Genomic DNA, 24,963 nt, shown 5'->3' on the forward strand with positions numbered 1-24,963 from the left:
TTATATTGCACCTATGGAAAGAACTTTGGTTCAGCGGGTGCTGTTGTAAAGCGCTATACAAATAATGGTTGATTGATTGATTGATTGATTGATTGATTGATTGATTGATTGATTGATTGATTGATTGATTGATTGAATTGATTGAATTGATTGATTGATTGATTGAATAAAGGGAAAATAATCCTGACTTTTTTTTTGCAAAATCTCCCAACCCGACAAAGACTTAGGACTTATATATACAAACAAACAAACATCGATCATCTGCATTGCCTCTTATGTATCGCATCGCTCCTCAAACGTCTATATCGGTCTCCCCTCTGTCCCCCCCCCCCTCCTCTCTCCCATGGTCTTCAGGTGATTTAAAGCCTCCGTGAAGCCCGTGACAGAGCGCTGACCGGTCCCCCCCCCGTCCCCCCGTCTCCCGGCCGTGTGAGTTGGTTCAGCTGTTTGGGGTAAGACGGAGGGGATAAGATACAACACCTGACGCCTTTGAAGATGACACCGGTTTGATATTGCGTTTTCAGGAGCGCGGTTGCATCATTTAAAACACATGTGCTTCGGATTACAGTAGCCCCCGCGCTCTGTTTGGACAGCGTTACGGCGGCCCGGGGCAGAGACGGTCATGTTTGGGAACTTTTACAGGAGGAGGAGGAGAAAGAAAGAAAGAAAGAAAGAAAGAAAAGGGGCGACCGCGGACTCAGAAAACACGGCGTGCGCGGTTCGGTCATTACTTACCTAAACAGTTCATTAGTTCACAAAGCACAGCGCTCTTGGGTTGAAGAATGTTGTAAAAATGTTAACTTTGAAGTCAAAACTTTTACGTACAGAGCAGATGAGCAAAACCAGGCAGCAGCGGGTCAAATGTTGTACTTTTAGACAACATTTTAATGGCCAAATATATTTTTTATTTACAGAAACGTAAAAACTGATCTGATATGATATGGACACTGTGGCATTTTCAGGTGAAAACTCGGAAAATTAGAACATAGGGGAAAAGAACATATGATATAGACTCATGGCATGTAAAGTAACATATGCCAAGTCATTGTTAATTATTATTTTAAGAATTTTGGCTTAAAGCTTGTAAAAAACCCAAATTCAGAATCTCAGAATATTACATGAAATCAATAAAAAAATGATTTAAACAGAGAAATGTGGTCCTTCTGAAAACTATAATCATGCAAAATGTACTTACATAATGTAGTACTTGGTTTGGGCCCCTTTTACTTGAATTACTGCCTTAATGCGGCGTGTCATGGATGTAGGGCTGCAACAAACGATTATTTTGTAATCGACTAATCGATTATTTTTACGATTAAACGATTAATTGCTTGGCTGTGAATGGTGTAGGAAATGTCTTTTTGTTTGTTTTTTACACATAGCTTAAGTGGCGCTGCTTGAGGATGTGTTGATGGAGTAAACTAAAGGAACATTTACAATGTACAAAACATTACAGACCCTAACTATAAAAACAAAGTAAGTTTTCATCAAAAATACTACATTTTTTATGTCATTTTTGCGATTCAACTATTTCAACTATTTCATTAATCGATTATTCATCGATCAGTCATTTCAGCCCTACATGGATGCTCTCAGCCTGTGGCACTGCTGAGGTGTTTTGGAAGACCAGGATGTTTCAACATTTGAAGCCCATGTCCAGGATCCGTGTGTGTGTGGAGGCTCTTGATGCTCTGACTCAGCCTCAGTCACTCCTTGTGAAAGTCCCTCACAATTTTGAATGGCCTTTTCCTGACAGTCCTCTCCAGACTGGGCTCATCCCTGCGGCTTGTGCAACTTTTTCCTCCACACACTTTTCCTTCCATTTAACTTTCTATTAATGTGTTTTGATACGGCACTTGGAGAACATCCAACTTCTTTTGCTCTGACCTTTTGAGGCTTTTGTCAATGATGGTTTTCTGCACAACTGTCAGGTCAGCAGATGAATTCTACTGAACCACTGAGAGTCCATTTAAAGTCTCAGGGACCCTTTGCAGGTGTTGGTGGATGAATTTGCTGATGAAAGGGTGACATTGTGAGCCAACTATATAGCCCTTTTCACGATATTCTAATCTTCTGAGACTTTGAATTTGGGTTTTTAACAAGCTGTGAGCCAAAATCATCGTGCAAAGTGAGATATATCAAGCCTTTATTTGTTATAATTTGGGTAATTATGGCTCACAGCTTCTAAAAATCCCAAGTAAAACATCTCAGAAATGTTTAAAGGGGCAAGACGCAAGTTCGCCATTTTATACTCACTGCTGCCACCTCAGGATTTTAGAGGCAGTTGTGGTGAACAGGTCTGGGCTCATTCTACACATTAGGACATTGTTGGAACATGTAGGGGGAGGAAAATACTTAACTTGAACATTTTTAAACTCTTGTGATAATGGACTGTAAGTCATAATCGTCGACATATGCCACTTTGCATGTAATGAGTCTATATCATATTAGTTTCACATTACATTAAGTTGTATTACAGAAATAAATTAACTTTTTCACGATATTCTAATTTTCAGAGTTTCACCTTCACAACATGAGCCTGAAAAATTCCTTGATGGAATAACCAGGTAATTCAGGATGTTCATTATTTCATTACATTCCTCTCATATATTCCCTTTTCCCACTGTGCGTCTCTGCCGTTTCAAACATGGGCTCTCGCAACATTTTCAAACAGAAGGAAATCAATTACATAGTCTTACATTCAACCTCTAATGCAGTTTGGTTAAGAAATGCATGACAGGTGCACTAACAATGCAGGCTGATGAAATGGGAGCCTGGCGGGCGACCAACGTTACACAGAACAGAAACTGGCAACGACAGAGCCGCAATTTTCTCCTCCAAAAAAAAAAAAATCAGTATTAAGAAAAAAGTCACGTAATAAAAAGCTGCTCAAGGAGATCGCTTTTTGGATGGCAGGTCTCCAAAACCGCGTGGAGTCCTTGCACGTCGCACGCGGCTTTTGAATCCGACAGTGCCGCGACGTCTGAATGACTTTTATCAGAATTGGTAAAGGCGGTTTATGGGTTTATTGCCAAAGCTTCCCCTCGAGGCAGAAACGAAAAGTTTCAAAATGAGTAATTTGTAAGCACTAAAGTCAATTGTATGGTTTTCAATATGTGGAACCATTAAGAATATCTAAACAAGACGAAGAGTTATATTTTAAGACAGATTTCACGTCATCATTTGAGCACTGAAGTCAGGGTTTGAGCCATAGACATATTATCAATAGACCGTCATTACTCACTCCTCCCCGTTTGACAAAATAACTACGTTCGAGGGGGAAATCATGGTGGATTTACAGACTCCTCCTCCCCAGCTCCGAAGCCTGTTCATAAAAAGGGCATAAGGGCGGGATCTTCACTGTAGACTCGGCCCTTGCGTTACGTATAGTTCGGTCATAGCCGTGCAGCTCCGATGCTAACAGTCCGGCCTTCATTAGTATATGAGAGTTCTAAAATTTTTCTTACAAAAACCAGCCTGGTCCATTTTATTGTGCCTAACCCAGCGTTAACACAGGAGCAATATCTAGCTGTAGAAAGTCTTTAAAAATAGGCTTTACAGTTGTTTAGAGCGTGTCTAAAGTCCATATAAAGCTCGACTACTGAATCGAGCTTTACAACTTGCCAATGATGCCTCAGGCCGCCCTTTTGAGACGCTTCCTTCAGGGAGAAGGCATCGCTCCATCATATGTTCTACAGATCGCCATATTAACAGTTTCGTTCCTCAAGCTGTGATCACTTTAAACAAGGCACCTCTTCCATTTATTTATCTGTATGGACTTTTCTTGTACAGTATTTTGCCCTTAGGCTTTTAACACTGCAAAAAGTAACTAACTAGATCAGTATAAACATCTCAATTTGAGCATAATAATCCAAATTTTAGTTGTTTTGACTAGTTAAGTTGTTGTTGGGCATTTGTCCTAGATTATTTCACATGTTCTGAGATGTTTCTGACTCGTTTCGATACATTTCGTCCTTATTTCAGGTCATTTTCTTTGCCAGTGGGGTGAGAAAATTGGTCTTATCTCATTGGCAATTTTACTTTCTTATTTCAAGCGAGATTTACCTTAGAACTGGTCTGAAATGTCCTCAAACAAGCAAAGTAAACTTGGTCCGATCAGGAAAAGTGTCTAAATGAGTGAAAACCGCTCAAAACAAGATACATTTCCTCAATTCAAGTCATTTAAGCCAATGCTTGATATTCACTTTTTGCAGTGAATGTGGCATTGTTTGTTTGTTCTGTTTTTATATTGTGTCTTTTTATGTGTTTTACATATCGCACTTTGAGCTCTTTGCACATTTTCTTCCAATGTGTTTTCTTAAACTGCAAATGGCCAATACAATAAATCTGAATCTGAATCTGAATGCAATGTAAAACGACCTTGTTCTGCCGCCACTACATGGAGGTATTGAAGCAATGGCGGCCATTGTCGGCCCCTTGCGTCGTCTCTTTTACAAGTGGCCATTGGTTTAAGCGCCAACTCTAGGACAGGGGAACGTCAGGCCCGAGGTAATAAATAGGAAGCTAAACACTTGCTAATTATTCAAAAGAAGAACTCCTAGACTCTCCTTTTAGATCAATTGAAGGGCCTATGTCACCGGGATGGAGACAAGTTGAAGACTCAAGTTGACGCTGGTCACAGAGATGTCTCTGAAACGTCCCCTGGAGGTAAGGCGAGTCTCCAGGTACAGTCTCGGTGAAAATGAACAGGTTTGATTTCAGGTCTGTAAGACATTGCAGAGCGGTCTCACAGGTTTAGGACAACAAATAGTGTTCAGACGTTGCAACATATCACGTTGCCTTATCTCCAGGGGGACGTTTCAGAGACATCTCCGTAACCAGCGGCAACTTGAGTCTCCAAAGTCTCCAGGTGGTTAAGATAGGCCCTTTGTATGCGCGCAGTCAATCCGAGTTGTGGAGATGTTGCAGAGGCTGCCGTGACAGTCAGTGCCTGCCAGTCTCTCTCCGGAGAGAGAGGCCCTTTAATGCACAATCGTGTTTGTAAATGTGGTCTGCATGGGGAGAATTGGCCTCCACTGTTTGACAATTAACGGGGGAAAAAACAAACCGCCGTCTTGCAAACTTGCCGACCTTTGCAGGAAAAATGCCAGCTTTGGCTTGAAATGTGCTTGAATTAAAACAATTAATGCTGATTCTGAGCAGGACTGTCTTGAAGTGAGATTGCCACTGGAACAAGCATTCAATTGTATAAAATGAGAATTTTACTTCTCTTAAAGGGACTATACAGAGTTTAAAAATGTTAAAACTAAGCATTTTCCTCCTCTTACATGTTCCAGCAATGTCCTATAGTGTTGAATGAGCTCAGACCTGTTCACCACAACTGCCTCTAAAATCCTGTCACTCAAAAAGGTGTTACTTCGGGTCTGAACTGCCGTCATGCACGAGCTTAATATAGAACCTGCAGTTACACGTATGACCTGAGGTGGCAGTATTGAGTATAAAATGGCCAACTTGCATCTAGTTTCTTTAACTTAAAACAAGACCAAAAAAACTTGACAACTTAACAATTAAATCCAAACCTGCACAAAATCAGCAAAAACTACGATAATTCAAGCACTTTTAAGTAATTTCTGCCTAAGATGAGATATTTTTTCCAGTGTGCTTCAGAGACTGGCACAGTTTTTGAGCTTTAGCGTAGCCCAAACATGAGCAACATTTTGTTTTCAATGGGTTCAGCACGCACTCACTCAGATATGAGATCAATGGGAACTCATACCATGCAACACAGGCCAGTAAAATAAGGCTGGAGGTGTAGGGGAACTGATGTACTCAGAGCCTGGTAATGGGATCTATTTATAAAAAGGCTCCAAGCAATAAAAGCCGGCTCGTTGTTTCTGCAAGTCATTAAAGAAACTGTGCTCAACTACTTTACGGCATACGTTCACTGAAAGTACAAAAGTTAGGGTCTAAAACTCGTTTAGCTGCAGTTTTGGCTGAAACTTCACACACTTTTCCACCCAAAGCTCCACATTGTGCCCACATTTGAATATTGAAATTCCAACGGGATAGTTTACACTTCAGTGACGTCAACAGCAAGAGCGTCCCGCAGCAGCTTTTAACTCTAAACTCCTCTGTAAACTGTGTCGTGCGAGGAGGACCGAAGCTTTGTGTGTTTGTGATCTCATTTGTGCGTCTAGACCGGGCTGTTGTTGGTCTGCCCGTGAGGAGTGGCGAGCGGATGACTTCATGCGGCGCACTGGGGCTTTCTGACGTCCGCGCTGGCCCAGGTTTAAAAGAGCTGCGGTTTGATCAGTCACCGATGCCCTTTTCTGTTTGTTTACCGCGAGATTTTCTTTTTTTCCCCCCTTGCGTCCAGAATGCATGAACGAGTGGGCGGTTCATATTGTGTGAATTAGATGGATGTTTTGTTTTTCTCTCTGTCTGGTTCTCGGAGTAACGGAGCGGCACGAGTGGGCTGCAGAAGCTACTGGAGGTGCATCAGATTAAAGGGTTTGATTCATTGTCTAGCGCCAGAGAGGGTTTTTATATCGACAGCTTAGCCTTCAATATGTCGTGTGGACGATCAAAGACAACGCCTCGAGGTGTGTTTTCTATTCAGATTACACATTCAGCTCCTTGTGTTGATGTTATTCTAATCATGTATTAACATATGACTCAAAATTCTTCTAATAATGGACTTCTCTTAAGGGCCTATCTCACCGGCCTGGAGACTAGTTGGAGACTCACGGTCACGGAGATAAGGCTAGTCGGGTAGTCATGGTTGACCGGTTTAGAAAAGGTGAATACATGTCTCCATGGTTACTGCAAGTAAACAGATGTTAGATGACGGCGGTCTCTCCTATATCTGGAGATCTCAGAAAATCACCAATGTTAACTGGCTGAAACTCACAGTGGAACGAACCCTAAAGAACCAGTTCATTCAGAAATTAGAAAAGCATCTTTTGTGTGAGAATGTCTCCCACAGATATGCCATTTGTAATTTAAGAACTGGAAATAACTGACTTGCACAAGTAGTGGGCCGATATAAAGGCATTGACAGAAAATGTCGTTATTGTAATCTCTGCAATGATGATGTTGTTGGAGATGAGTTTCATTTACTGTTTGAATGTTCAAATGCTGAAGCTGTCATTTATATTATAGAGAAAATTATATGACTCAATTTTATGCAAGACACCCTTCTATGTTTAAACGTATTTCACTGATGTACAATGAAAATCAAAAAGTAAGAGAGAAAGAAAGAGAGAGAGAAAGAAAGAAAGAGAGAAAGAGAAAGAAAGGAAGGAAGGAAGGAAGGAAGGAAGGAAGGAAGGAAGGAAGGAAGGAAGGAAGGAAGGAAGGAAGGAAGGAAGGAAGGAAGGAAGGAAGGAAGGAAGGAAGGAAAGAAAGAAAGAAAGAAAGAAAGAAAGAAAGAAAGAAAGAAAGAAAGAAAGAAAGAAAGATTTCAGCGGAGACTGTATGAAGACTTGAAAAAGTCTCCATGCCTGGTCCACATGGTCTCCAAGAAATGTCAAGCAGTTCCGTCGCAAATACTATTTGTTGTCCTCAACCGGGGAAATGTTTCTGTGACGTGATGGTACCAAGGAGAGCTCAAAGAGACTACAAACAACTCCTTCACCAAGTTAGCGCCATTAATCGTGATATTTTCCTGCCTTATCGAACTTCAAATTTTGCTATCATGACAGACCTTACAGCACGTTATGCTAATTGTCAACACTTTTCCAAAAGGACTTTTCAACTTCTAACAGATAAACAACATTTTATGACATTTCATGCACATTTTATGCATGAGAACAACTTTGACCTGACACCACGTTTGAGCGCTCTGCATCAGATGTTAAGGTTAGTCTGCAGGTTTAGTCCAATTGAGAAAGAGATCACAGTCTAGCTCCTTTGAAGGAGAAGCTGCACTGTCCACAAAACAGCTACATACAGTTCTTTAAACGATGATAAATAGTAAACCTATTGCACCCAAAGAGAAGACCAAACCTCTCCATGAATAGTTGCCAAAACAATGAACTGAACTGCACTTTTTATTTTTACTCTCATGCATTCGTGGCCCACAGTCCCAAAGCCTGTAAGATATAGACAAAACTGTGCCAAAAACAGAAGGAGGCGCCTGCGGTTCGTATTCAAAGCGGAAAAAACTCTGCATAATGGACCGGGCTCTCCATGGCAACCCTCGCGCACCCGGAGCCGCGCGCGCTGATGGAGCCCAGCCGAGCCTTAATGAATTTATTAATTGAGTAAAAGAAACACCTATTCACGGTCAGCGCGCAGGAGCCGGGCCCGACACAAAGCCCAATAACTCCGCGGGTCCGGGCGCTGGAGCTGGAATGTCCCACAGGGGGCGGGAAGTAAGAGAGTGCCACATGACGGAGAGGAGAGGGACTTCAAATAGTTCGCTCCGAGGGGGGGAATGTGCAACAAGGTGGTAAAAACATAACGGTGCCGCCAGCCAGGACCAACCTCCGAGACGAGCGAGGGGGTCCTGGCGCGTAAAAGTCAGGCTTTAAAGTGTTGCAGTGCGCAGCAACACACTAAGACACAGCAGGGATTTATCCAAGTGGTGCAGCGATGATTTTTGTACGTAACTCCCAAATCTTTGCGTAAAATGTGTGCCGAAATGCAGCGATCTCACACAAACCTCTCTACAAACGTGTTGAAAATTGTTTGTACGACACTTTTGAATCGGAAGTTGCAAGAAATTCGCTTCTTTACAAACTGTGCCGAAGAAGACGAGCTTTGAACCAGTGCGTAAACCCATCATAGCATCACTTAACACCTTTCCTTTCGTGGTTTTACGCATCGGGTATGTGTTCTTGGATCTTGTGCCAAACTGAAATGCCCATGAGCCATGAAAATCAAGCACGAGTTTGAAGAATAATCAACATGAGTCAAGCGCATCAAACTTTGCTCCCAACTTTAAGCTGTTTTCAAGTGCGTAAAAAGCCAGCGATCATGAATTCGCCTTTAAATGTCGCCTTCAATACTGTGGGCAGTAAACGTGAACGCGACTCAACTGTCAAAATGATGAATGAAATGACGCCGTTGCAACTTCCACAGAGAGAGAAAAAAAAAAAGACCTTCAAAGTCCATCAAAAAGCATTAAACCACACACTTACATTCATGCGATCCGCGCGCTTGCAGAAGAAAACAACACTCCGCGTTCATCAAAGTTGTCCAAAACCCTCTTCTCAGTATTCCCACGCGAAGTTCAAAGTGGATGCGTAAATTCCATGTCGGGACAAACTCTGTCTATGTCCTGGGATCCTCGCTCCAACTCCTGCAGCAGTGAAAAAGTGATTCAAAAGTTGTCCTCCGCGTAGACTTCCCCCCTGACCGCTGTCGTAGAAGAAGCCGATACTCCAGTCTCTGCTGCTGCTGCTGCTGCTGCGGTTCTGGCTGCGCGCACTGAAACAGGCGAAAAGAGTGAGCAGCCCGCACGAGGGGCCGTCCTTTCTGCGAATGTGATTACGGGACACGTGACGACGAGCGAGGGCTCCGGCTACATCACCCGGGCGGGCTTCTCTCTCCTCCTCTGCTGCACCGCTGCCTGCTCCGCCGCCGCTGCTGCTGCTGTTGGTTCTGCAGCTGGTGGAGGTGGAGAGGGGCTGGAGTTGCCACATGGAGCCGGGGGAGAGCGCGCGGAGCAAAGGCAGCGTGCGTAAAAAAGTGAACTCTGGTGCCACCGTGCTCGCAGACTGGGAAGTGTCAGCCAGGATTGAGCGGGTTTACGCAGAAAAGGTTTGGTATTTGGACACAAAAAACTGTGTAAACTTAATGGTAATGTGTATTTTATTTAAAGGATCTGTATCCTGCTATTTTAGCCATTCCAAAGTAAACTACAGGCATTTATATGATATATTGTACCACTATGGAGTACTCATTTGTGTGAGAAATATAAGTATTTTCTGGGGGTATTTTGCAAACCCGGAAGACAGGACGCTTCGATTCAGTTAACTCTGCCCCTCTCTCCGAACTAATCCGCCAAAGCAACACTAGCAGTAAAATAAATGTAAATATCACAGCAACAAGTGAAGTCACTTCACGATGCAGTTATAAGGAGTTGACATCTGCAACACAGCTTCGTAAATGGCTAATACACACGCTAACACACAAGCTAACACGCGTTTTGATGGACTCACCTCTCTGTCCTGGCCGCTTCATCACATTATCATTGCGTTGGTTATAAAAGTGAATCCACTTTGATTCTGGTGAAGGTTCACCAAACATCCATCAAGAGACAGTCACAGAAAAACACTATTTTGGCTGAGAGTCGCCAAATCCCGGAAAGACATTCCAACTTCTGGCGAGTGGCCTCTTATTTAGGAAGTTTGAATAAAGTCTGTCCTCGTAGCGAAATGCGCCCTTTTTTTCTCTCCGTGACATTATCGTTAGTAAGAAAAAAGAACAGGCGTGTCCAGAGTAGGTTCGAAAGAGCTCCATCTTCACAACCTTCAGTGCAAACATGACATCTGTTCAGAAATAATGAAAAAGCTATTTTATAAATCAAAATCAGTCCGTAAGGCATTACATTACAGACGTCAGGCTCTTCCTGTTTGACACTATGACGTGAAAAACGTCAGAGTGTCACAAGTTAGTCGTTTTCTAGGAGAGGGCGGAGCAGCTGGATTCAGGAGGATTGCTTAGAACTGCGTGAATGAAGCCAAAAACCACTCTGGAGGTGTTTTTGATAAGGATATGGCATAACAACATGGCTAAAAGCTCCTAAAAGTCGATTTTGCATGACATAGGTCTTTAAACACATAAAACAAGACTTGTGTGATGTTCAAAAGCAAAGAGGGTTTCTGCTCCACATTATGCTCCATCACAGTCCTTTCATCGATGAAGATCCTCTCGTCTCCTCCAGCTATTGTTCACCAACAAAGACTTTAATTATTCCATTGTCTTTCAGAAGGATAATTCCATCTGCAAAACAATCAGTGTGTTCTGAGTTCTTGTTATTTCACTCATTATGTCGATGTACGTCACACTGAGCAGTCACTTTTACTGTCTTTAAAGTCTAGAAACCTTCATCAAGCTGATTTTTTTCCCTCAGATTTGACCTGCACTGCTCATCACATGTTGTCTTTTATAATATTCCTGACGATGAACATACATAAAGCATTACATAAAGCATCAAATATTCATGAAAACTCTACAGCACGTTGCTATGATTGGAGCAGTGTATCCTCTGACTGCTTAACCATCCCGGCTTTCAGCTCTTATTGATAAGAGCCTAATTAATAAAAGATAAAACACCACAATGTCTACAATTCAAAACATGCCAAAATGAAAATGGTAAAAAAATAAATAATAATAAATAATAAAAATGATTAGCATGCGGTGTATGAGAAACTAGATGAAACAGGTTCACATTTACTTTGAAAAGACACTTGAGGCCTCGAGGATGGGCTGTCCAAACCTTTTCATCGAGAGCTGCATATTGAAGTGCGTACAAGGGTCAAAGACTGGGGGAGTTAAAAGAGGTTTTAAAACATACCCTACACTTTTATTTACAGTATAGGCTCTCTCTGAACATTAAAGACTTTGAGAAACATGAGGCAAAAAGTACAATTTGGCAAAAAGAAGCCAGAGGGCCAAACATTTGTCTGAAGGTGCATTTGTGTCCTTTAGGCCTCACTATTGTAGACCACAAAGCTTCAATATCAAATCAGTTTTCTAAATCTGTCAGAGAACGTCTAAGAAACAAGTCCTGATGTCCTGGAGCCTCCGCAAGAACCAGGATTATCTGGCAGCGGTTGAGCTTCACAGTATGAAGGTGGAGTTTGCATGTTCTCCTTGTGTCTGCGTAGGTTTTATATGGGCACTTAAAAGCACTTTACAGCAAGGATCCAGTCACCCATTCACTCATTCATACACCAGTGTACGCAGACACTGGAGGCAAGGTGGGTGAAGAGTCTTGCCAAAGGACACAATGACAGTGTGCACCTGCGGGATTCGAACTGCCGACCCTCTGATCACAAGACGACCCGCTCTACTCTCTGTGCCACCGTCACCAGGACTCCCCTGGAAATGAGATTCTTCATCTCTGTGGGACTTTCCTGGTTAAATAAAAAACTTCAAATCTATTATTGAGTTTTACAGCAGTTATTATTATTAGTGATTTATTTGATGTCACATTTACCTTAATAAATACTTTCCGTAGTCCCTCTGGGGGTAATACAAGTGTTAATGGGATGATTGGGGGGGGGTCTTTCATCTTCCCCTGGTGTCTCTGGCCAGAAAACCACAATTGCAACTTTCCCTGCACTGGGTCGGAGGCACAATACAGACAAATGGAATCATGATGAAGAAGCTAACAGGCTAATGGGCAAAGCTAACTGCGAGCTAGCGCCACTTAAACAGTATTTACAGCCAAGTTTGAGTGACAAAAATTATTTCCATTGTGTAATTGGACGTACAATATTCCTCTGTCCCTTTGTCTTTTCTGTCGATGTAGTATTTACTCTCACGGACATTTAATAAGTGTAAATAACAAACTTTTTATATACACTGCTCACAAAAACTTAGGGCACACTCAAAAAACACAATGTAACTCCAAGTCAATCAAATTTCTGGGATATCAGACTGTCCAGTTAGGAAGCCACGCTTATTGTGAATCAATTTCACTTGGTGTTGTGGAAATTAAACAGAGGAACAGGTGGAAATGAGAGGCAATTAGCAAGATCACTCCAAAAGAGGAATGGTTTTGCAGGTGGTGACCACAGACCATTTCCCTGTCTTCATCCTTTGTACCGTATTGTTGGAACACTTTTGCCTTCGTCCAGTGTTCTCACCACTAGAGGCATCATGAGGAGCATCTACAACCCACAGAAGTCGCTCAGGGAGTGATGCTCATCCAAAATGGCACGTCCATTCGTGCTGTGGCAAGAAGGTTTGCTGTGTCTCCCAGCGCAGTGTCCAGAGCATGGAGGAGATACCAGGAGACAGGCCACGTCGCACCACAGACTGTCCAGGAGCTGACTGATGCTCTAATCCAGGTCTGGGAGGAGATCCCTCAGGAGGACATCCGTGGTCTCATCAGGAGCATGCCCAGGCGTTGTAGGGAGTGCATTCAGGCACGTGGAGGCCACACACACGACTGAGGATGATACAGACTCGTTTGGAGGAATTTCTACAGAATTTGGATCAACCAGTGACCTGAGTTGTCACTTTGATTTTGACTATAATTTTGGATCCAGACATCCAGGGGCTGAGAATTTGATTTCCATTTATCATTCTTATGTTATTTTGTTCTCAACACATTGCCCTACACTATGAATAAAGATTTTCATCCGAAAAATCGAATTGATTGACAACTAGGATGTGTTTTTTGAGTGTGCCCTAAGTTTTTGTGAGCAGTGTATATAAAATGTGTTGGGTAACACTGTATAATAACTACATCTCATTTAGCCTTAATAAATGATGGATTAACACTTAATTCTTCATACTTGGCTCATTCATTGTTAAATAGTTATTAAGTGTAATGAATTGTTCATGGTAAATTAATTTTTAACTCATCATTTAAGGCTAAAAAGGTGAACAGTTTTTCTCCCAAAAAGTTGTGCATAAACTTGTAATGATGTCACAGGAAATATAGGTGCGAGTTTTGACCCCAACTAATTCATCCATCCTTCCTTTTCAATGTATTCAAATGTACTGCCTATTTATCTTTACCATAACTTCATAACCGAGTGCATCTAAGCTGAATATGTAAGCAACGGCAGTATGGAAGAAGTCCTTCAGGAAATGCCAAGGTTCAGGAAAAAATGTGCTGGACAAAAGAACAGTTTCAAAGCGGAAAGACGAAGAGGAGTGAAGTGCAATTAAAGCTTTAATGAACAGAAGGATAAGTGGAAAGATATGACTTTACTGAAGTTGAGAGAAGTTCAGTCGGAGAAGTTCACTTGTTACAGCTGCTCTTCAAACTAAGGCGCAGATAGTTGGAAAATATGCATCAAAGTAAGCAAGGTTTATGTGTAAATGAGTCACGTAAAAGCATTTTATATACAAGAAGTAACTTAAGAGGGAAGCAAAAAGGTAGAAATTAGTCCAACTGATATAATGTCTGGTATACATCACACTGAATAATCCGAGGCTCCTTCCGAAACGAGCAGATTGGTAAGAGGTCAGCGTCCGCCATGATAAGAAGCGTTCGAATTGGTCTGTCAGTTAGGAAGGAGTTAGGAAAAGAAGCCTCAATGCTAACTATCATAGCCACTTTAGCATAGGGACCTCTGATGCTAACTAACCTGTGATTAGGAGCTATGTGCCATCCCATAAGCCACTGCGCCAATCCCTCCAATCTCCTTAAATGTCTTTATTTGGACACTATGTATACAGTAGGTGGCGACATGCGCTTTGGTTTGCCTGCCAAAGAAGAAGAACAGCAGCTGTTGGAGATGAAAGCTATAATTTGATGGTTTCGGACGCAGCCCAAGCCCAAGAAACCTCCACCACCCTGATCCTGTCATTGCGCCCTCTGCTGGTGTATCATATTAACTACGTTTTACCATATTCCAAGTTCTAGGTTTTCTTGACACATTATTTTTAAATGAATTCTACAAAAATATCAAGAAAATTGTCATTTGAAAATTTTTAGCATGTTAATGACAAGACAGTGATTGGTGCTTTTTACAGCCACACTAAGGGGCGCTGTGACTTGATACTGTTACTGAACATCAAGTTTGACATCCTGATCTTCCTGCTGTAATATCGTTCCATTCACTCAAAAAAAACATTGAAATAATGATTTGTCCGCTCTCACCAAGCACATTTTTTCCAGTTCAGACTCTACCCAAATCTACAAGCTTCTTGAAAAAAATAAGTCAAAATAGCGACAGAAATGAGACGTAAATGGGGATAAAAACGCAGTAAGGAAAGCGTCAAAAGGGCGACATTAACGCAACAAAACAGGCATCAAGAAACTGTTGGTAAAGCAACAAAAAAGTGACAAAACGTGACAAACCAGGCGACAAAAAAGTAGCGACAATGCAAGGAAAAATGTGATGTTTTGTAGGTCTTAGCTTTCAAATAGGGATGCACCGATACCGATACCAGCATCGGGTATCGGGCCGATACCAATATACTGTCAATGGCTTGTACTCATACTCGTACTCATTCATGAGGTCCCGATACCAGAAACCGATACCATTTGACGTGCGGCCAGCGCAGCTACGAGGCGCACCTCTCAGCTGAAGAGAGAAAATAGCAACAAACTGGAGAATTCTTTAGTGTAAATACAATAATCCACATAGAGCTGACTTTATTACAGACTGGGCTCTCTAAATCAGAGTCTGTGCTGGATTTAAACCAGAGCTTAATGTTGTTAGCGCTGCAGCGTCTGCAGTGTTTAAACATACAGGCTAATGTTGCTAACTCGCGGCTAGCAGTTTTGGCCATTCTGACGCCATTCTGACGCCGTTCATTTATTCATTTGAAAAACTAACCCAGCGACTAAAAAGTCCTCAGAAAATCCAAATTAAAGAAATACAGCATGTTTATATTGAGCGAAAATGAGCTGCAGCAGAACAATGAAAACGCTGTAGCTTCTCGCTAAGTTGCTACAAAACACACGAGAAAATCCACGGAGCTGAAGTAAAGATGAAAAGAGACCATTTAAGTAACATCTCAATATTATTGTTAAATAAAAATACATAAATGAATAAAGCACAGGCATTGAGGAGCTTTTGGACATGGGCTTTTCTGTCTATGATGGACAGAGCAATAAAAATAAAAAAATATATTGAATGAAAATAAAATAAAACAATATATGGCATCAGCACAATTCTAATATAACTGCTGTTAAATGTGTCGCCTACTTTACTTAAGGAAATGTAAATGAGTAAATTTACTAATTACAAACCAATCTGCTGTGAAAAAAGTAAGTATGTTGAAGAAAATGCCTTGTACTCGTATCGGTATTTGGTATCGGCGAGTACTTAAATCCAAGTACTCGTACTCGTATCGGTTTTAGAAAAAGTGGTATCGGTGCATCCCTACTTTCAAATGAGGCAAATGAAGCGTTCCTCTGGCCTATAGGGTGTGAGCCCCAGGTGAGAAGCTTTTAGATTTGAGTAAAGCCGAGTTGGAGAAAATGTGCTTGGTTGAGGCAGGGGGCCAGAGGTTTAAATTTACGACAAAAAGTATATCAAGCAAAAAGCTAAAGACGAGTGTTTTCAACTGAACTGTTATTGAGCTTGTTTTTGATGGTTTATAACAATTTATTCATTTAATTCAGAAGTGAGATTAAAATATCAAAGCAGCTGGAATAAATGGCGCAGAGAGGAAAAAGTAATTTCATGATATCTGCCTCTTTGATAACTCACTTTTCATTTACAAATATTCAAAATGCAAAACCATGATATTTGATCAACTCTAACTTTCAATCTTTGACACTGTTGCTTATTCTCAGGATAGTTCTTTTGTTTCTCTGTGAAGTTCATTACGTCAATGAATCCCTCTTACTGTCACTAATGCTTTAGCCATTGTGGCTTTAACCCCTGACCTTTGTTTGACCTACACACTTCCAGCTCTCAGTAATTTAACGTCAGTCTATCGTGAAAGGAATTGGATTTTCTGCAGCCCTTTTGAAAAAGTCCACGTCCGCTGGAGCTGTGTTGTTCTGAACGGGTTGAAATGGGTTGATTTGTTCTTTCCATTGTGAAAGGGGTAAAAATGCCCCAAATAGCGGCACCCTACCGTAAAGTTTGTGAAAGCGCACCGCAGGGGTTGGAAAAACGTTGTGCGGGAAGTGAAAGGTGTGCGAGAGCTTCAGACAAAAGAGCTCCAAAATAACAAGTCCAGCCTTTTAGCAAAGCTGGAGTTATCGACTGAGGCGCTGTGGTTTTAATGTTGTTTCCTCGCGAAAAACACACCTGCGCTTTTGAATTTTCATCCTGTCCTCCTCTTACAGGCTCCTAACACTCTGTCCCCCCGGTGATGTCACGAGGTGGTGCAACACATCTCCTGGAATGTCCTTTAACACATTCACTCTGTCATATCAGCTCTCAAATGATCTGTACAACAAAGTATACAGCAGCTCTTATTATTAGCCCATTTCTAACTTTTTCCATGTGGTTAAAAAAAATAAGCTTTTAACTCAGACTGCCAGTCATTTTCAAATCAGAGAGCTCCCCAAAATTTAGGTCTATGTCTATGTCAACAGGAAACCCACCAAAAGAAAGATTAGACTCTCATCTTTCATCTAAATAAAAGTTTGTTTGTACCTCTTTCCATTCTTCAGTTATCGTCCGTAGAAAATAGGTGAAATCATCCAAAATGCTGTTTTCTGACCAAAAGCTGAGAAAATGAAAGGGCAATGCTGCCACCTAGTGACTCAATAAAAGAACTTGTAGTTATTTTATTGAGTCACTAGGTGGCAGCATTAAGCAGCAAAGCTCAGATTTTAACACCAGACATGCTCAAGGCTCTGCTGCAGCTGTTCCCATTGAAAAACCTAATTGACGTCAATAGATGTCATTGGCAGTCAACGTTCAGATTCCATTGGCAGTCAATGTGTTAAATGAGGAAAGGTGTCTCGACCAAGACCATATACATGTCTTTGACTTGCAAATTAAATTAATGGGAGCTGTGACATAAAACACTTTTGAATCCACTTTGGACAATACAAACTCATTAATAAACTCGGGGCATGAAGGCGTGAGCATAATTCGTCGGGCGAGGTCCACAGGTCTCAACGTCAGCTATGTTTGTGGTGCATTCAGGAGCCACGAACACAGAATAGGATCACCCTGTGCTGCTATAACAAGGCCCAGCCCAAACTAAAGTGGAGAAGACAACAGGTAGCGTTCACGTGACATCACAACATTCTAAAGAGCCTATAGTTTAACATTGAGGTGGAGGTCAACTGACGGTAACTATGGTAACTGTGGTAACTGACAAAGTGCATATTTTTAAGTCTTTGTTTTTTGGCTCATATCTCAGTCGTGACTGGAGGAATCCACATGAAACAAAAACTGTCACAAAGTACATTATCTCCTCTGTCGGCACATATGAGCTAATGTCCAATTATTGGTCCAATTAAGTGGTGACAATATGAGAAAACATGACCATGATGTTGTCCAATAGAAAGGACTTTCAGACAAAAAAATAATATCACAGGTTTGTGAATCCAATCACGATCAAATACTAAAGAGGAAAAACATTTCTCAATTTTCGTTTTGGAGATTTCTTCCAAAAACTGCATTTCTCCCATAGAGTTGTATTGGCCCTGCCCTCCATCTGACATTATGACATCATCACATTCGAAATCGTGAACGCTACCTATAGGCAGTGTTAGCCTCTCCCCGCATTTCTTTACATGAATAAATCAAAACATCGGTCGGAGCTCACCTTGCTTACAAGTAAAATACAGTATGTGTACAGATGTGAATAAATGCAATATATTAACACGGGACTATTAAAACATTGGGTGACTGACCTCTTCCCAGCTTCGGATTTGCAAAGGGAAGAGGCCGCGGTCAAACCCAGAGTTTATACCAGAGGCCAGACAACAAAGGTCACACGAAGAAGAAACAAAATCATAGAAGAAGCAGCTGGAGTCTGCACAGTGAAAAAAACACCAGGTGTGAACAATCCATTTATTTTCTTCCACTTTATCCTTGGCCGTGTCGTAGAGGCAGCAGACTTCCCTCACCCCAGACACTTCCTCCAGCTGTTCTGGGGGAGCCCGAGGTCACACCAGGCCAGCTCAGAGACATCGTCCCTCCAGCGAGTCCTGGGTCTTCGCGGGGGCCTCCTCCGAGTGGGACATGCCCGGAACACCTCCCAATGGAGGCGACCATGAGGCATCCAAAATGGAGGAGCAGCGGCTCAACTCCGAGCTCCTCCAGGGTCACTGAGCTCCTCATTCGAAGCACATACGGAGAGTCTGTGATTCTTTTCGTCACTTTGTTTATCCAGAGTCATAGCAACGGAGCAGTCAATGAGCTAACCGCTGGAGACACTACAATACACAGCTCAACAGGTGAAGCAGAACAAACGGCTAACCCTCTAAAAAGTGATGAAAACAATTAGCAAACAAACCATCACTGCTTTACCTCATTTTCTTGTCTATTTGTCTCATATTGTTTACTCTTCTTCTGTTTTGTATTTTCTTACGCACATTCAGCACCCTCTTGTGGTAGCTTTCAATAACACATGCTGGACATACGTTTGTTAAGTGTGACGTCACGACTTCCGCTTCCGGGTCCCAGCAGACCGGCAAATAATGCGAGAAAAAGACATTAAAAACTCTTAAAAACAACCATCAATATTTCTGAAACTCAACGGAGAGTTACTAAACCTACTTATTTCTCAGACTCATTAGCCAAAAATGCTGCACCTACTGCTAAAAGAGTCATATTTACTAAAGTCGGTACTTCCGGGGTTAGCGTAGCTGCTGCGCCGTTAGCATTCATCCCCGCTAACCTGGATGTACGGATTTTGGTAAATATTACTTTTATTGCAGTAGGTTCAGCATTTTTGGCTAATGGGCCTGATAAATAAGTATGTTCAGGAACTCTCAGTTGAGTTTCAGAAAAAATTGATTGTGGTATTAAAGAGTTTTTTGTAGTTTCTCGCACATCTGTGGAAGAGAAGTAGAGCTGTGACGTCACCACTTAACAATCGTATAAGGACTGTGTGGAAGCATAAATACAGTGACAGTAACTACGCTTGGAATCTACAGATCTACAGTATTTACGTATGAAAAGGGAGCACAAATGAAGGAACGAAGGAAACTCATTTCGACCACCAGTATCCGCAATCTTGTCCTTTCAGTTATCACCCAGCTCTCATGATCATGGGTGAGGGTGGGAGCGTCAATCGATCGGTAAATCAAGAGCTTTGCCATTGCACTCAGCTCCCTCTTCGCCAAAACAGTCCGATACAGCAACCGCATCACTGCAGACGCCGCACCGATCCGTCTGTCGATCTCACACTCCCTCCATCCCTCAGTCGTGAACACCATCCAGAGATACTCCACTTGAGGCAGGGACTCTTTTTCCAGTCGAGAACCGTGGCTTCGGATTTGGAGGTGCTGATTTTCTGAGCACAACTTTGAAGGTGAAAAGTAAGAAACCTACTGAGGTGACAGTATTAGTTCAACATCATCCCACTTTCCATGTTTGAACTCCGGAGAGATCGTGCACAGCAGCTTCAGACTTCGCCTCGGTTTCTCCGCTGATGCTGCCAGCAGGGCCATTTTCAGATATATTTAGCAGTCGTCCTATCGGGCATATTTGAAGCGAAGGCAAGTTAAGCATAAACTTTTGATGCGCCGAGAGACCAGCGCATGAGCACGCAGCGATACGCACTTCAGAAATTGAAAGACATATCAACAGCGAAAGAAGCACCATCAAAAGTGAAGTCCCCCGACAGTGAACGAGGCTTATGTAAAGAAAAACAGGAGAAAGCAGAGGATTGATGTGTTGTGCGTGAGAGATATGGACAAACACCGACTGATGAGACATAAAACACTTTGAGAGGCGAAACTGATAATAAAATGTTCAACAGCTGCAGCGGCACAGCTACAAAATGGAAAGTGCTCTGGGGTCACAGCGAGCGGCCTCTCTGTGTGGGGGCTGCATGTTCTCTTTGTGTCTGGGTGGCGTTCCTTCTAACCTAAAACGAGCACAGTAAGATGTTCCCTGTTCCCCTGTGAGGTTATTGATAAATAAACAGTGTCATAGTGAAATAATGTGGGGAGAGATGTTTTCAGCTGAACTACAGGTTTTTACATGACAACAAAACTGCGGAATGTTGAAGGGTCAGGTCATAAATGATATTATTTCAGCAAATTATATCATCAAATATGACTGAGAAAAGACTAAATTAAACACTGCAATTTCAGTTTATTTGTTTGAAATAAATACTTATGGGCTTTATGCACGATGTCCCCACGTGACTTCTTCCTGAACTGTAAGATCGGTGCTGTACTTCCTGTCCTGTATATTTTACATAAAAAACTAGCACAACAAATAAAGAGATAGCTCAGGGAAAAAGGACAAGTTACTGATGGACAGTCACTACTACGTCTTAAAACCATCATGTTCACTGTGAATCCTGCCCCAAAGGAAACGCCAGTGTTCAAAAGGGCGGAGCTTTTATCTTAGAGCTAAAGGCTGATGTTAAAAATTATAATATAACATGTCAACACCTAAATATAATGTAAACTACTTACACAGGCTCGTTCAGAACTTTGCGCTAGTTTTAATTTTTATTTCACTAGCCGCGTTAGCCTCAAGACAAAAAAATCACGGAGGTTTCCTCCAGTGAAGTCGTTACGTCTCACGAAATGTTTGCGAAATCCTGAGCTATTGTTTCATTTCTGTAGCCTGGCTAACGTCAGACTAAAATCACAAGAGTTATTTGGTCTGGGGACCATCAACTCATTTTCTCGGTGTGGTTTACGATCGTCCAGAGCCGTTTATTGGGCTGAATGTCTATCATGCGTCTGCACGTAGCCACAGCCTATCGTATCATCATATGCGCTGACGTATGACGTACCCGCTGTAAACTTTAGAGCTAAACTATTCAGAACACGGTCTGAAGCTTGATCGAAAGATGGCGTTGCGTCTGCTGCTGTCATTTTGGATCCACCTAAATAAACCTTTTTATTTTTATCCGTAAAAAAACTACAAGCTTCCGTATATCGAATAGCCCGTCATCATCTTGCCATCCCTCCTCGTTCTGTGATTGGTTCCCAAATCCATGCGAAAATTTCGCCCATGGTCCCCAGGCTGCTGTGCAGTTCGAAATGATTCGAGCGCACACAGTCTGGTGTCAGCCAGGCTATCATTTCTGTGGGACCTGCAAATTTTCTAATGGGAAGAGACAGCGGACAGGAAGGACAGCGTCAGGTTTGCTGTCTAGGCGGAAACCACGTGGGGTCACTGTGCATATAGCCCATAGGCAATTATTTTCATGTTTTGATACATTTGTAAGGGCCCCCGTTTTGGACTGGGGGGGCGGCCTAAACTCACAATCTCATAATATCGTGTTGTGAAGCTTCTTACGTCTATATTTAGTCAAATAGCGGCTTGAAAATACTTTTACTTTCGCCTCAAAAAGCCACAACATCCGAGTTAGTACAAACAAATTTCCTCTGTGCACTTACGGCATGTTTAAAAGCATGTGTTAGGAACACAGCGCAGTCTGCTGGACAAAGTGCACTGCCGTTTCAGTGAAGATCGAGAGAAGACGTGCATTTTTCTGACGTGTAAGCAGCGCCTGAGTTGAGACTAGCACAAAATAACCTCACCTTAAACATCCCAGTTCCGTAGACACCTTTGAAAACCTCACCTGATGTTGGAAGTGAAGCAGGGTTGGGCCTGGTTAGTACTGGATTGTGGACAATGGGTCAGTAGTGTGTGAGTGGGCCATGGTCAGCAGCACTTCTGTCAGTCTACCCCAGGTCACATGACTTACACCGAAACTGAGTGACTGCCAAAAGGTAATATAACTGTCGCAAGCTCTTTTGTTTTCACCAAACTCTGTCAAAACAAGGCATACCAAATCAGGGCCACAGCAAGATTAAAGTGGAGCTAATGCATTGTGTCACCGAATATTACAATAACGATAATTTGGTTGAGCTTTTTAGACATCCAGGCAGGAGAAAACTGACATAAAATTACTGTGAGCCTTTTCTGGCATAAGATAAAGCCACAATATACTGTTCCATCTCTGCACGGGCAACCGCTCGCTCTCATTTTCATCCACCGAGATGGAAACGCCTGTGTACAAAGAGAATGGGTGAGTGTGCTCCTGCAGCAGCTGATTGCCCCCTCTATTCCTATCCGTACATCGTTCCTAACCTCATGTGCTCCACTCTACAGCGCAGAACCTCAGCTTTGAACTCCACGTCCTCCCCACGGCTCCGTCAGTCATGCACGGTGAAACAAAACGGTCCGTGCGCGTCTTGTGACATTGTGCGAGTCGGTCTGCTCTGCGCCCCGCTGAGGAAACCTATTACTGTTTCCGCACTTGTTGGGGGGGGGGGGGGGGGGGGGGGGGTGGAACGAGCTTTTGAAATGTGTCGCTAAAGCCGCATTCAAAGTGACAGATTGTGTTTTGTGATTTCAGTGCGAGTATTATGCAATTGATGGCAGATTCTCTCCCATCTATCCTTGCTTTCTAGAACTTTTACTGTCTTTGTCTCGTTCTTTTTCTATTGATTAAGATGTATGACGTATCCCCCTAGTTACGACGTCTGCCATATTCACCTTGTTGTGTTTTCTTTTCTCCTATCAGTTAACATGGGACTGGAGAAGTCACGATAAAATCAGGCTATATCCACACGAAGACAAAACACTTATATTTTCAGAGACTTTCTTTGTAAGCCTGAAGCCAGCTTAGTAAACGTGAGCGTCCACATGGGTCGACTCAGGTCTGTGAAAACGGTGCAATTCATCTTCCAGGCCTGTGTGAGGCGCTGTGACGCTAACACAGATAATAGAACAAGACAGAGCCGTGGGAAGATGTTTTAGTAAGGAGGTGCTGAGGGACAAAATTTACCCCAAAACACATTTTCTGCGCATATTTCCTATTTCTTAATATTGCCTGCTGTTCCCAAACTATCCACCAGGGGATGGTGCAGCCCCCTCAGCACCCTGGGTTCCCACGGCCTTGGAACAAGATGTAGAGGGCGCATGCGCAGCAAACTATTGTGGAATGTAAACAATGAAAATTAAACTGATTGAAGGATTTAGGATCTACAGAAGAGACGAGCAGGAGAGTTTATTCTTCAGACGTAACGGGACTAAAGCAGAAAAACCTGTCAGTGACTTTTACTGTCAGTCCAAAAACACAGACTGACTCATGTTTTTCTACTTGTCACCTGTGGCTTGTAGACTGCAGTGGAGCAAAGAGGGAGCGGAGTCAAACCATCATCGATCCATGAGGAAAACTCATTATAAGGTCAGTAGATTATGGATCACAGACACCACTCTGGAGCTGTGATGTCATCGTTTCAATAAAAGCTGCACGTAAACGGCGTCTTGAGATCTTTCCACTCTGGGAGCTAGTTTGGAAAATGTTCGTTTACAGACGCCCAAAACGCCGGGTTTGTATGGACGATACACTGGACTGATAAAATATCTCTGTGTTTGGTCCTCAGCTTGACTTCGTATGGACAGGGTCACAGTTACTACATGAAAACAAATCCGTTTTTAGGCCGCACAGAGATACGGTGCAGTGTTGACATGTTGGTGCAAATGAACATTGGACATTTTACACATATTAATCTACTAAACTAAATTTTAACAACGTACATTTTCCCTCGTTCTCCGTTTGAATGAACGGGCTTCACGCTCGACCGGAAGTGTCAGGAAAACGGAAGTGCTGAGACAAAGCAAAAAGAGGCAAAAGTGGGCGGGGCGGAATAAGGTGAATTGGTGTCGTAGAAGCTGTTCAGTTAATTCTATGCAGCAAACGCAAGAAAACTTGAATTTAGCGGCAGGTTGCAAAAAAACACATAAACTGTGGTAGTTTCTGTGTGTTCCTACAAATGTGCACTTATGATGTAATTATATGGCAAGGTAAGAATGTCCATTTCATGGCATTTATATCATTTCTGAAATTTCTTCATAATAAACAAATTATTAGATGATGTTTGTAGGTTGGGTTCACGTCTAACGGCCACTAATTACCTGAAAAAAATAAAAATGTTTAAACATTTGGATCAGACGCCACGTTTGTTAATTTTATTATTAACTATTTCATTAATGACTTCTAACTAGGCTTTGACTTCATCTAAATGAGGTCGATGGGTTGAACACAGCTGAAAACATCTGCATTGTCCACAATGTGCGATGTTTGAGGGCTAAATGCTAATACTACAAAGGAAAAATAAACTGATCAAAATACAGAGTTCTCAACGTTTCCCAGAGTAGCCGCTTAACAACTGTTTAAGGAGGTAGTTACGCCATCTGTTCTTTCTATTTTTAGTTGTATAAAGCGTAAAATGTAAATCTACAA

The 24,963-nt window shown here is 42.2% G+C and overlaps 1 protein-coding gene across 1 annotated transcript in view; it reads right to left on the reverse strand.

Annotated features, from left to right (window-relative positions):
* LOC306975537 (protocadherin-16-like) overlaps positions 1-9,543 on the reverse strand; it is a 327,999-nt gene extending 318,456 nt beyond the window's left edge. Inside the window, exon 1 of the mRNA XM_079573110.1 lies at positions 9,105-9,543. Coding sequence (XP_079429236.1) covers positions 9,105-9,153 — 49 coding nt within the window. The 5' untranslated portion in view covers positions 9,154-9,543. The remainder of the gene's footprint in view (positions 1-9,104) is intronic.
* Positions 9,544-24,963: the final 15,420 nt, after the last annotated feature.

Source organism: Gobius niger, assembly GCF_951799975.1.
Source record: "Gobius niger genome assembly, chromosome: 1".
NCBI classification, from domain to species: Eukaryota; Metazoa; Chordata; class Actinopteri; order Gobiiformes; family Gobiidae; genus Gobius; species Gobius niger.